Source organism: Myotis yumanensis, unplaced genomic scaffold (genome assembly GCF_028538775.1).
Source record: "Myotis yumanensis isolate MYYU_CA2020_CCGP unplaced genomic scaffold, mMyoYum1.0.hap1 SCAF_1, whole genome shotgun sequence".
Classification (NCBI taxonomy): domain Eukaryota; kingdom Metazoa; phylum Chordata; class Mammalia; order Chiroptera; family Vespertilionidae; genus Myotis; species Myotis yumanensis.
In genome coordinates, this window is record NW_027223752.1 from 72,217,814 (window position 1) to 72,232,183 (window position 14,370).

Genomic DNA, 14,370 nt, shown 5'->3' on the forward strand with positions numbered 1-14,370 from the left:
CCGCACGTGGTATTTTGTGGAAGAGCCACATTCAAGGGGCCAAAGAGCTGCATATGGCTCTCGAGCCGCAGTTTGCCGACCACTGGGCTAGGGGAAAAGGGGAATAACACTTTTGATATCCATGCTTTGTTTGCTGAGATAGCTATGGATAGTTAACAAGCAACAACCAATTACACCTTTCCTTCTCATCATTCTGAGGAGGAGCAATGCCCTACATTTTAAATGTCATAGTAATTTTTTTCATTTGAAATCTCCAGAATGAAGTAAAACTGGCTTAAACCCAACCCCATAGGGTGAAGTTAATGGATGAAGGCAAGACCTGGGGGCATAATCTAATGATTCCATTGAGTTAGAAACAGAAGCAATAATTCCTTTTTTGATTGTGATACTATGAAGTAAGTTTTTCATATATCTCTTTGGACTAAATAAAATCCTTGACTCTTGAGTACTTTTCCCCCCTCTGCCTTTCTCAAAGATTGTTATCTGAATGTTTTGACTTGTTTTTTTTTTAAATATATATTTTATTAATATTTCACAGAGAGGAAGGAAGAGAGATAGAGAGTTAGAAACATCAATCAGCCGCCTCCTGCACACCTCCCACTGGGGATGTGCCCGCAACCAATGTACATGCCCTTGACCGGAATCAAACCTGGGACCCTTCAGTCCGCAGGCCGACGCTCTATCCACTGAGCCAAATTTTGTCAATTCTAGATCAGCTGCCCAGCCAGTGTGGCTCAATGGTTGAGCTTCGACTGATGAACCAGGAGGTCACCATTCGATTTCTGATCAGGGCATATGCCCGGGTTGCAGACTTAATCCCCAGTAGGGGCTGTGCAGGAGGCAGCCAATCCATGATTCTCTCTCGTCACTGATGTTTCTATCTCCCTCTCCCTTCCTCTCTAAAAAAAATCAGTAAAAACATATTTAAAAAAATAAATCTGGAATTTTTCAGCCCAACTTGTGGAAGCTGTACAACAAATATCCCGCATAACTGAATTGCAGCTTGGGTTCTTCATTGCCAGGATTCTCCTCGTTTTCTGCTTCTTCTGGAGGGAGGCATATATTCCAATAATTTATCGGTTTCCTTAGATTTGTTTCTAACCTTTCCATGTCACCACAAAATGAAATTGTCTCCATCAACAGTGTCAATGACTCCCAACTGTATATCGAGACTTTCCACTGGGGTAGTCAAGGACCTGAGGTCAGGGTGAACCTGCTCACAGAAGGCACAAACCTTGTAGAATGCACATTTTTAGAGAAGAGGGTGCCGCCTGCCAAACACACTGTAAGAGCCGATCCATACAGTCGGGATCTGCTGGGTTGAAGGTCTGTTCTAGGTCAGTCTGTTCAGCTACCAACTCTACAAATTGCTGTATTCCTTTCACTGTTTATTAGCTTTTTAACCCAGATAGTATCTTCATGAAAAGGGCAAATTCTTCATGAGTCACATCTTCTAGGACCTTTTTGGGTTCAGTTAGTATAAGTTCCTTTACTTCCTTTGTTAAGACTCCATCTGGTAAAGTCTTAAATTTTGTAAAGATTATGATTGCTCATACTCTAAGAATGTCCTCTCCTTGAAGAATTAGGCTGAATAAGCCACCTAAAGTTCCTTTTGCATCCATCTTAAATAAAGTTAACAAGGCATGTTCACTAAGTTAAATTCTGCAGTCATCTGCAAAAGTCGTATTAGAATATCTGCCACTGGGGGAAGATTTTCTCTAGTGGCAAATTGAGGAAGCTCTTAACTGCTTGCCAGCAAATTGATACATCTTCATTCTCACAAAGGACTGTGCATTGATAGCAGAAGCAGCCAACTCTGAAAAATGCTTAAAGAAGTTTGATATAAATTGAGCTACTAATCTTTTTTCCTTGGCACCACCTTTTACACCATCCAATATCACTTGATAGGTTTCCTTCCCCCATCCCCCCACCCTCAATCCTTACCCAAGGACATGCTTACTGATTTTAGAGAGAGATCAATTGGTTGCCTCCAGTACATGCCCAGATGGGGGATCGAACCTGAAACCTAGGTATGTGCCCTGACCTGGAATCAACCTGCAACCTTTTGGTGTATGGGGTGATGCTCTAGCCAACTGAGCCACCCGGCCCACATGCTCTGTGCCATTGGCTAGGATGCCATAATCCTGGTAAACCTCTTCCACGGTCAGAATGGTCAACAGGTCCTTGTCGTTGCAGTCCTCACCAGTGCCATCACTGCCTCTGGCGAGCCCATGAGCTGCACTATTAAGCTTTCAGCTGCAGCCAGTCACTTTACCAGGCAATTCCTAATTGTTCTGATGTACTGAATGATGATAAAAATGTTGCATTTTTGAAAACATGAACAAGCTTCAAATGAAAGGAAAAGAAGAGAGTATACAGAGTGTTTAGAGGAGAAGTAATATTATCTCTATTCTCAGAAGTCATGGGAAAAAATACACATACCTACTTTAAGAATGCACAAAAAAATAAAAAATGATTAAGCTAATAAATCAGCAAAGTTGCAGGATATAAAATCAACACAAAATCAGTTGTAATCCAATACATTAGCAATGAACAATCCAAATATAAAATTAAGAAAACAATTCCATTTAAAATAGCATCAAAAAGAATAAAATATTTAGGAATAAATTTAACAAAGGCGGTATAACACATACACTGGAAATGACAAAACATTGCTAGAGGAAAATGGGACTACATCAAACTTAAAAACTTTGTGTATCAAAGGGCATAATCAACAGAACAAAAAGAATGAGGATGGGAGAAAATATTTACAAATCATATTTCTGTAAGGGTTAACATTCAGAACATGTAAAGAACATGGATGGAATTTAACAACAACAAAATCAAATAACTCTACTAAAAAATGCACAAAGACTTGAATAGACATTTCTCTAAGATATACAAATGGCCTAGAAGCAAATGAAAAGATATTCAATGTCACTAGTCACCAGAGAAATGCAAATTGAAATTATGATGAGATATTGCCTCACACCCATTAGATCCCTACTATAAAAAACAAACAAACAAAAAAACACAAAAAAACCCCCAGAAAATAATATGTTGGTGAGGATGTAGAGAAATTGGAAGCTTTGTGCATTGTTAGGATTGTAAAATGATGCAGCTTCTATAGAAAACAGTATGGAAGTTTCCTCGAAAAATTACAAGTAGAACTATCACAGGATTCAACAACCCATTTCTGGATATATACCCAAAAGAATTTAAAGTGGGATATTTAAGAGGTATTTGCACAGGCCTGGCCAGCGTGGCTCAATGGTTGGGCATTGACCGATGAACCAGGAGGTCATGGTTCGATTCCCAGTCAGGCCACATGCCCAGGTTGTGGGCTCAATCCCCAGTTGGAGGTGTGCAGGAGGCAGCTGAACAATGATTCTCTCTCATCATTGATGTTTTTCTCTTTCTCTCCCTCTTCCTTCCTCTCTGAAATGAATAAAAAAAAAATTTTTTTTAAAGGAAAGGGTGTATGGGAAATCCTATTTCTTAAATTAGGACTCATTTTTAAAAATATATATTTTATTGATTTTTTTACAGAGAGGAAGGGAGAGGGATAGAGTTAGAAACATCGGTGAGAGAGAAACATCGATCAGCTGCCCCCTGCACACCTCCTACTGGGGATGTGCCTGCAAGCAACCAAGGTACATGCCCTTGACCAGAATCAAACCTGGGACCTTTCAGTCCGCCAGCTGACGCTCTATCCACTGAGCCAAACTGGTTAGGGCTAAAAAGTATTTTTTTAACATGTTAACAGCAGCATTATTCACAATAACCAAGAGGTGGAAGCAACCTGTGCCCATAAATGGATTAAGGGATAAACAAGATGTGATATACACACACAGTGGAGTATTATTCAGCCTTAATAAATAAGGAATCCTGTCATGTTACAACATGGATGTACCTTGAGGACACTATGCTAAGTGAAATAAGCCAACACAAAAAACTAAAGTGTATGATTCCACTTATATGAGGTATCCAAAGTAGTCAAATTCATAGAAACAGAAAGTAGAATGGTGGTTGCCAGGGCCTAGGGGTAGGAGAGGAAAGGGGAGTTGTAAAATTTCAGTCATGCAAGAGGAGAAAATGCTGGCGATGTTTCACAACAATGTGAACTGTACACTTAAAAATGGCTAGAATGAAATTTTTTACCACAATAAAAAATTAACTTTAAAAAATCTCATCACCACCCTGGCTGGTGTGGCTCAATTGGTTGGTGGTCATCCTGTGCACCAAAAGATTGCCAGTTCATTTCCTGATCAGGGCACATGCCAGGTTGTGGGTTTGATCCCTGGTAGGGAGGATGCAGGAAGCAGCCAATCAATCTCACATCGATGTTTTTCTTTTCTCTCTCTCTCTCTCTAAAAATCAATACAAATATTTTTAAAGCATATTCATTTATTTATTTTTAAATCCTCACCCAAGGATATTTCTTCCATTGATTTTTAGAGAGTAAGGAGGGAGGGAGGGGTGGGGGAGAGAGAGAGAAAAACATCGATGTGAGACACATCAATCGGTTACTTCCCACACATGCCCCAAGCCATGGCCAGGGAGGGAACCTGCAACAGAGATATGTGCCCTTGACTGGAATTGAACCCAAGACATTTTGGTGCACAGGCCAACGCTCTAACCACTGAGCACACCTGCCAAGTCCAAACCGTATTTCTGATAAGGGGTTAATATTTAAAAATGTAAGGAAGTCAACTCTATAGCAAAACAAACAAAACACCCAAATAAGCTGATTTAAAAGTGGGCAAAGGATTTAAATAGATATTTCTCCACATAAGACATACAAATGACTAGGTTCAGAGAACTTTCAGGGTGGTGAACAAGAAGGCATCCACATATATAGGGGGTGGCATACCCTGAGCAATATGGGGTCAGAAGCACCCGTGCTCAAGACCCTTCCAGACCTTATCCTATATCTCTCTTCACCTGGCCATCGATTTGTATCCTTTAATATCCTTTGTAATAAATCAGTAAGCTAGCAAATAAACTATTTTCCTGAGTTCTGTGAGCCATTCTAGTAAATGACTGAACCTGAGAAGAGGGTTGCGAGAATCTCTAATTTATGGTTGGTCAGAAGCACAGGTGATAAGCTGAACTTGAGACTGGCAATGTAGGGACTGACCCTCTCTCCAGGTAGACAGTGTCAGTATTGAGTTAAAACTATAGGTCACCTAGCTGTCTCAGAGAATTGCTGGGCGTGGGGAAACCCCCACATGTTTGAAATATAGAGTATTCTATGAATAGTGAGTAAAGGAAAACGAGATGTTCTTTTTAGGTATCTAACACAGTCAAACACATAGAAGCAGAGAGTAGAATATGATATCAGGGGTTGGGAGCAGGGGAAGTGGGGAATTGCTATTCAATAGGTATAGACTTTCAGTTATGCAAGATGATTACATTCTAGAGATCTGCTGTTCAACATTTGTATTTATAGTTAACAATACTGTACTGTACACATAAAAGGGTATATCTCATGTGAAGTGTTATCACAAAAAAAGGAAATTAAAACTTTTGTGAATGAAAGGACGCTATCAATAAAATGTTCAGAAAACCTATAAAATGGAAGAAAATATTTGCAAATCATACTTCTGATAATGGTCTCATCTCTAAAATATATAAAGAACTCATAACTTAACAACAAAAGGGAAAACAACCTAATTCAAAAATGGGCAGTCCTAGCTGGTTTGGCTGTGGATAGAGCGTCAGCCTGTAGACTGAAGGGTCCCGGGCTCAATTCTGGTCAAGGGCACATGCCTGGGTTGCAGGCTTTCAATCCCCAGTAGTGGGCATGCAGGATGCAGCCAATCAATGAGTCTCTCTCATCACTGATGTTTCTATCTCTCTCTCCCTCTCCCTTCTTCTCTGAAATCAATAAAAATATATTTTTTTAAAAAATGGGCAAAAAGGAGCCCTGGCCAATGTGGCTCAGTTGATTGAGCATCATCCCATATACCAAGAGGTCACTGGTTTGATTCCTGGTCAGGGCACATGTCAGGGTTTTAGGCTCAATCCCTGGAAGGGAGTGTGCAGGAGGAAGTCAATTGATGTTTCTCTCTCACATTGATCTTTCTTTCTCCCTCTCTCTTCCTCTCTCTCTAAAATCAATAAAAACATTTTTTCAAATGGGCAGAAAACCTGAATAGACATTTCTCCAAAGATACATAAATGGCCAACAAGCACATGCAAAGATGCTAAACAGTATTAATCAATAGAGAAATGCAAATCAAACAAGATTAAGACTTCACTAGGGAAATGCAAATGAAACAAGATTATAAGACTTCACTAGGCTAACTATAATTAAAACAACAGAAAATGAGAATTGGTGAGGATGTGGAGAAATTGGAAACCTGTGTTGTCGACGGGAATGTAAAATGGCTCAGCCACTGTGGAGAAGTTTCATGACTCCTCAAAAAGTTAAACATAGAAATACCATATACTCAGCAATTCTACTCCTTGGTACATACTAAAGAATGAACTAAAAATACAAATTCGAACAAAAATTTGTACACAAATGTTCATAGCAGCACTACTCACAACAGCCAAAAGGTGGAAATAACCTAAATGTCCATTAACTGATGACATGTAGTGTGCTCATACAATGGAATATTATTCAGCTGTAAAAAGGATTGAGGTACAGATGCATACTATAAATTGGGATGAACCTTGAAAACATTATGCTAAGCAAGACATACACAAAAGATCTTTAATTATATGATCCCATTTATTATTTTATAATTTTAAAAAAATGTTTTTATTAATTTCAGAGAGGAGGGGAAAGGGAGAAAAGAAAACATCAATGATGAGAATCATTGATCAGCTGCCCCACACTGGGGATCAAGCCTGCAACCTGGGCATGTGCCCTGACCAGGAATTGAACCATGACCTCCTGGTTCATGGGTTGATGCTCAACCACTAAGCCACACTGGCTAGGCGTATGATTCCATTTAAAATATATATTTTATTGATTTTTTACAGAGAAGAAGGGAAACATCGATGAGAGAGAAACATTCATCAGCTGCCTCTTGCACACCCCCTGCTGGGGATGTGCCCGCAACCAAGGTACATGCCCTTGACCAGAATCGAACCTGGGACCCTTGAGTCCGCAGGCCGACACTCTATCCCCTGAGCCAAACCGGTTAGGGCACGTATGATTCCATTTATATGAAGTGTCTAGAGTAGGCAAATCCATCGAGACAAAAAGTAGATTAATGGACCCTGGCCTGTATAGCTCAGTGGCTGGAATGTCAGCCTATGTACCGAAGGGTCACAGGTTCTATTCTGGTTAAGGGCATGTACCTGGGTAGCAGGTTCAATGCCCACCCTGGTCAGGGTGCATGTGGAAGGCAATCAATGTGTCTCTCTCATATCCATGTGTTTTTCTCTCTCTCTCTCTCTCTCCCTCCCTCCCTCCTTCCATCTCTCTGAAAAATCAATGGGAAAAATATTCTCAGGTGAGGATTAACAGGGAGAAAAAAGCAAATTAATGGTTACCAGTAGCTGGGAGGAAGGGGAAATGGGGAATGACTGCTTATTGGGTATGGGTTTCCTTTTGGGTGATGAAAATGTTTTGGAACTAGAAAAGGGTAATGGTTGCAAACACTGAATGTGCTAAATGCCACTAAATAGTATACAATTATGGTTAATTGTATGTTATGTGAAAAAAAAAGGCCCTGGCCTGGTAGCTCAGTTGGTGTCTCAATACACCAAGGTTGCAGGTTCGATCCCGTCCGGGCACATACAAGAATCAACCACTGAATATATAAATAAGCAGAACAACAAATTGATGGTTCTCTCTCTCCCCCTTCTTATCTCTTAAAAAAAAGGAAGAAGCCCTAGCTGGTTTGGCTCATTGGATAGAGCATTGGCCTGCAGACTGAAGGATCCCAGGTTCGATTCTGGTCAAGGGCACATGCCTGGGTTGCAGGCTCAATCCTCAGTAGTGGGCGTGCAGGATGCAGCCAATCAATGAGTCTCTCATCATTGATGTTTCTCTCCCTCTCTCTCTCTCTCTCTCTCTCCCTTTCCCTTCCTCCTTGAAGTCAATAAAAATATATATAAAGAAAAAAAGCAGTAAGAAAACCAGACACACAAGGTATAAGGTATAAGCAAAAGGTATACATTTACAAACCAAAAGTTCCCAAACTAGCTGGAGGTAGCAAGTATAAGCAGTTCCTTTAAGTGCCCAACTTTACTCCTTATAGAAACATTGAGTACCAGCTGAATGAGGTCAGTTCCTACTCCATGGCTTCTTCCAACCCAAGAAGTAATCCCGCCATAGGCCACAGCTCTCAGTCCTCTTGCCAGTCATCCTGTGCCCAGGTAGGCATGGGTGAAAAGTACTCAAAACCTGGCCCTTTATAGCGCAGGGCGTGCAGAAACATCACAAGGTCCTGGGGCAAGGGGTCCTGTCGCACCAGTCGGCACTCTGCACAGAGGGGGTCTATTTCTTGATTCACAACATCTGTTTCAGCTGCATTCCCTGGTGCCAGGGCCTTTTTGTCCAGATCCTGAGGGGCTGCCTCAAGTACTCCATCCATCTTTTGAGCAGATGCAGCCAAGTCTTCTAGGTGGTCCTTGCCCAGCTCTGAGGAGGGAGCTGTAGAGTCTGTGAGTCCTGGGGACAGATCACCTTCACAGAGATCTAGCACGTCCAGGCTCTGTTTGGCTTGGTGTTCTGCAACCAGGTCCCGCAGCAGTTCCTCATCTGTCTTGGGAATGTGGCCACCTCGGCCCCGGGAGGGGCCCCAGGCCCCTGAGTTGTAGATGGGGTCATTAAGGATGGGGTGGCCCAGGAACTGGAGGTGGACTCGGATCTGGTGAGTGCGACCTGTGAGCGGCCGACACCGCACCACACTGGAGTGGCCGTTGTAGCTCAGTCTCTGGAACACTGTCTCACAGGGTTTGCCCCGAGTATCTACGCGGCACACCCCTACCTTGTAAGACACTACCAAGATGGGTTCCTTGCAGGTCACTTCCTCGGAGGGGAACTCCCCCTCCACCCGGCACACATACTCCTTTTCCAGCTACACAGGAGGGAAGAGGGAGAAAATCAGCACAAAGCCTAAACTCATGAAGCCCAGACCCACTGCAAGTGGTGAGGAATGCAACAGTGCCAGGCAGAAGAGGATGCAAACCCCACCTTCACCATTTGCCAGTTTCAAGATTTTGAGTACATTACTTAGCCTCTTTAAATACCATTAACTTGTCTAGAAAAAGTAAGATTAGAAAAGCATTAACCTCAAAGGGCTGTTATAAGGATTCAGTAAGTTAGGCTCTAATGCAGGGGTCCTCAAACTTTTTAAACAGGGGGCCCGTTCACTGTCCCTCAGACCGTTGGAGGGCCGGACTATAGTTTAAAAAAAACTATGAACAAATTCCTATGCACACTGCACATATCTTATTTTGAAGTAAAAAAACAAAATGGGAACAAATACAATATTTGTATTTGCATGTGGCCCGTGCTCTAATGTACTTGGTACTTAGTCTGATATACAGTAAGCACTCAATAAATGTATCATAATCAGATCCAGAATTACAAGTCTCAAGACCACAATCAGTACCACTTAATTATTCTACCCAAGCCTCTTCTAATTTCATTCACAATCTTTTTTTAAAAAATATTTTTATTGATTTCAGAGGGGAAGGGAGAGGGAGAGAGAGATAGAAACATCAATGATGAGGGAGAATCATTGATTGGCTGCCTCCTGCATGTCCCCTACTGGGGATTTGAGCCAGAAATCTGGGCATGTGCCCTTGACCGGAATCGAACCCAGGACCTTGCAGTCCACAGGCCGATGCTCTATCCACTGAGCCAAAGCGGCTAGGGCATCATTCACAATCTTTCCACCAACGAGGCTCTCCCCAAAACCTTGAAAACCTTGCTCAGCCTGTTGGCACTGTAAAACTTCAAAAGAACTGCCCTGGCCGGTTTGGCTCAGTGGAAGGAGTGTCGCCCTGTGGACTGAAGGGTCCCAGGTTCGATTCCGGTCAAGGGCATGTACCTTGGTTGCGGCACATTCCCAGTGGGAGGTGTGCAGGAGGCAGCTGATTGATGTTTCTCTCTCATTGATATTTCTAACTCTCTATCCCTCTCCCTTCCTCTTTGTAAAAAGTCAATAAAATATATTTTAAAAAACCCCAAAAAACTTCAAAAGAGCTAACTACCAAGATAGGCAGTGTATGCCATCTCTAAAAACCTCTTGAAACATAAGAGATAATAACCTGTTTTGGGTACTTTAGGTGTTGACCTCCCTGAAGGTAGGAAGCCTGGCCAGAAAAATACGAAGGCCCACTTCAGATAGAAGTCAGTGTTGCCCTTTTGACACAGCATTTGTGAGCCCAGAAAGTGACCTGCGTGAAACAAAAGCCAGGCTCACCTGCCGGTCCCGAACTTGCTCATGTATCCTCTCTGAAACAGCTGCTGTCTTGGCAAACATGAGGACCCCCGAGGTAAGGCGGTCGAGCCGATGCAGTGGGTGTAGCTCCTTAAGTTGGTGCTCCTTGCCCAGGATGAAGATGACCGTGTTGTGCCGGAAGCGGCCACAGGGGTGGACAGGAATGGAAGAGGGCTTGTCTACAACCACCATGTCTTCACTCTCAGCCAGCAGGCGGATAGGCTCTGCCGTGACTGGTGGCTCATGCCTGTGCACTGTGTTCCGCAAGAAGTCATTGTCCTGCCGATGACATAGGCAATTGTTCAACCCAGGGACTAGCAACCTATAATCAGTCAACCTCACACACAGCTTCCTCTCTTATTTATTGACATGAAAGAATGGTCAAAGTATATCCTTACACAAAAAGCGGTATGCACAGTGCATATTCATTTTGTAAAAATGCAGACAGACAGACAGCAGGCACTGAAAAAGAACTAGAAGGATAAGGCACAAAAAGGTTAATGGTACCATCTCCACGTGGTGAGATTATGGGTGGTAATTTCACTGAACTTCACTAAGCCTTAGTTTCCTGATCTATAAAATGTGACAGCTAGACCAGACGCTTGCTTTTCAAAATTGGGATGGGAGAGAGGATTCAAGCCACTCATTCCCCAAATGTTGAGATCGCCTTGTCTCCCCTCACAGCCTGGTGAGCCAGGGGTGTCTGGTACCTCTTAGCTGTGAAGGAATTTTAAAGAAGGGTCAAAAGCACTGGGCTAGACAGCTCTAGTCTTTATCCCGCACAGTTCACAATTCTATCATCTTAGTCTCTATAATAAATAATTTCAGTAGTTATAACAGCACAGGCTTTGGAGGTGACACTGTTGCCTTACCTCTGTGAGGTTTACCTTAATTTAGTTTCCTCGCAGGTAAAATGAGGTGGCAATACCTACCCCACAAGGCGATCGATAAAATTAAATGTTATTAAAGTTCTCAAAATGCCTAACTCTGTACCCAGTAAGGAGACATAAATGATAGCCTCTACTGTACTATTTGTACAGAGATTCACAATGCAAAATAGAACGTGACCAATGTTCGTGCCAGTGGCACAGACTGCACAAGAATTCCAACTTCTATGCTTTGGAAACAAGAAAAGTGTTTCTGAAGCACTGAGGCTACTTGCGGCGATGGGGTGGGAGGGGAGGGCTTTGAGACTGTTTCAAGTGAAAACCAGAAAGCCTCGGAATTACCCCGATTTTACTCCAGTATCTATGGCCACTAACTCAGGGGAAAAAAATCCCTGCCCCTTTCCTGGTCCCCTTCCGACCAGCCCATCAGGACTCCACCTTGAGCACGATGCTGAGGTCTTGGACCGGCTCCTCGTTGAGGCGCAGGCGCCCCGCTCGGACCGCGGCCTCGTAGTAGGCCAAAGGCTGGGCTCGGAACTCGGTACTGAAGACGTGCAGCAAGCTGCGGCCCACCCAGCGGCCTTTGCAGTAGGTTCGGAAGTCAAAGTAATAGGGCCGCACTTTGCGCAGGCCGCCCTCGAAGTAGTAGCTGGTCTCTGCAAAGTGCTCATCGCCGAAGCTCACCCCTGCCCGCCGCTTCTTCGGGGGCGGCACGACGCGCTCCCCGGGCGCGAACCGTCGCTTCTTGCGCTTGCCCGGGCCCGGCGCTGCAGCCGGGGCCTGCTCCTCGCTCCCCGCCACCTGCTTCCCTACCCCCGGGGCCAACTCCACTCCCGCGGCTGCCGGCTCCGGGCGCCCTGGGGGTCGCTCGTCCCTGGCGTCGCCGTCCGCGTCTCCGTTTAGCTGAGCCGGAGCCCTCAGCTCGCTCGCCGCCCCCGCCCCGGTGGAGAGCATGTCCGCCATCCGGCCTCCGCGGCCACCCCAAATCCTGGCAAGGCTGCGGCACGAGAGGCTCAAACTCCGCGGCACGAGACCCCGGAGCCACCTGCAGCCGCCCAGTCTCATAACCACGTGAGCGCCACTGCTGGGTCGCGATCTGAAGACGTCACTCAGCACCAGCCAATCAACGAGGCCCAGTGCGAGGCGGGGACAGCGAAGGGAGGAAGTGAGTTGAATGGCGTGGCGAGTTGAGAGGCTGACTCAACCAAAAGCATTGAATTCATGTAGATATACTCAAAGTTCCTTGAGTATGGAAAAGCTCCTGAAAGGAACATAGTGGAAACAAACAGACTTTAAAACAAAACGGAGCGCTGAATTCCGAATATGCTAGGAATATCTAAGCATTGTGTTGTATGCTTTAAAGAATGGAGCTCTTCCCAGCGTCCCTTGCATCTTGCACATTGGTGTATCCTCTGGGCTCTATCGGGCACGCAAAGCCTTTGGCACCCGAGGCACACAGCAGAGGAAGCAAGCATCGTGTCTGACAAGATGGTAGTGGAGGCATCTGGTTCGGGGGCTCGCAAGGGGGGGAGGTTCTTGTGCCCAGTTCCCAGTCAGCAATGCCAGCTGCAGTGGCAGTGTGGTGTTATTGTATTTATATACCACATCTTCGTTATCCACTCACCTATGGGTAAACACTTAGGTTGCTTCCATATCTTAGCTACTGTAAATAGCCAAGTTTGTTTGGTGAGCAGGAAATCAGAAAAAAGGACATAAGTGAGTCGAGAGACCATGGAGTAGTTTTGTTTTTCTTTATCTTTATTGCTGAAACTATTATACATGTCCCCTGTTTCCCCCCATTGACCCCTTCCTCCCCACTCCCACCTCCTCCCCAGGCCTTCACCCCACTATTGTCTGTGTCCATGAGCTATGCATATATGCATGTAAGTTCTGCAGTTAATGTCTTCCTCCCCCTACCTCTTTCCCTCTGAGATTCATCGGTCTGGTGCATGCTTTCATGTCTCTGGATCTATGTGTATTTTGTTTGTCAGTTTGTTTTATTCATTCGATTCCACATATAAGTGAGGTCATTGTAATATATGTCTTACTCCGACTGGCTTATTTCACTCAGCATAATTCTCTCGAGGTCCACCTGAAATCCCTCTTTTTTACAGCTGTATAGTATTCCATTGGGTAAGTGAACCACAGCTTTTTTTATCCACTCATCTATTGATGGGCACTTAGGCTGTTTCCAGATCTTAGCTATTGTAAATAATGGTGCTATGAAATAGGGGTAGGTATTTTCTTTCTGATTGGTATTTCAGGCTTCTTAGATATATTCCTAAAAGTGGGATCACTGAGTAAAATGGCAGTTCCATTTTTTATTTTTTTTTGGAAACTCAGCCTGTTTTCCATTCCCACCAGCAGAACATTGAAAAAAATGTAGTAGGGTTCCTTTTTCTCCACATCCTTGCTAGCACTTGTTTGTTGATATATTGATGGCCATTCTAGCAGGTCATTTTAATCATACTCACTGGGCAAAAACTAAAACCATTTCCCCTAAGAACAGAAACAAGACAGAGTTTCACCACTTTTATTCAACATAATATTGGAAGTCCTAGCTATAGCAATCAGACAAGAAGAAAAAAATAAAAGACATCCAAATTGGAAAGGAGGATGTAAAACAGTCATTATTCGCAGATGACATGATACTGTACATAGAAAGTCCTAAAGATTCCACCAAAAAACTAGATTTAGTAAATGAATTCAACAGTGTAGCAGGATACAAAATTAACACTCAGATATCAATGGTATTTTCATTCACCAATAATGAACTCTCAGAAAGAAAATTTTAAAAAACAATCCCATTTACCATTGTAACAAAAAAAAAGTAAGATACTTAGGAATAAACTTAACCAAGGAGGTAAAAGACCAGTACTCGGGAAAATTACAGAACGCTGAAAAAAGAGATAGAAGGAAGATACAAACAAGTGGAAGAATAGGCCATGATCATCTATTGGTAGAATTAACATAATTAAAATGTCCATACTGGCCATGGAGTGGTTTGATGAAGCATCCATAAGCCTATGAGACTGCCTCATTCTGCGAGTCAGATGCTGCCAGGCTCCTGT

At 43.5% G+C, this 14,370-nt stretch overlaps 1 protein-coding gene and 1 pseudogene across 1 annotated transcript; both read right to left on the bottom strand.

Annotated features, from left to right (window-relative positions):
• Positions 1 to 924: 924 nt before the first annotated feature.
• On the bottom strand, positions 925 to 8,294 carry LOC139004484 (apoptosis inhibitor 5 pseudogene; annotated as a pseudogene).
• RPUSD2 (RNA pseudouridine synthase domain containing 2) lies at positions 7,374 to 12,364 on the bottom strand. The gene is made up of 3 exons (XM_070425101.1): positions 11,738 to 12,364; positions 10,395 to 10,691; positions 7,374 to 9,041 (listed from the first exon to the last, which is right to left on the bottom strand). Exons 1-3 carry the CDS (start codon positions 12,362 to 12,364, stop codon positions 8,307 to 8,309), a joined length of 1,659 nt encoding a protein of 552 aa, XP_070281202.1. The 3' UTR covers positions 7,374 to 8,306.
• Between the last annotated feature and the right edge of the window lie 2,006 nt (positions 12,365 to 14,370).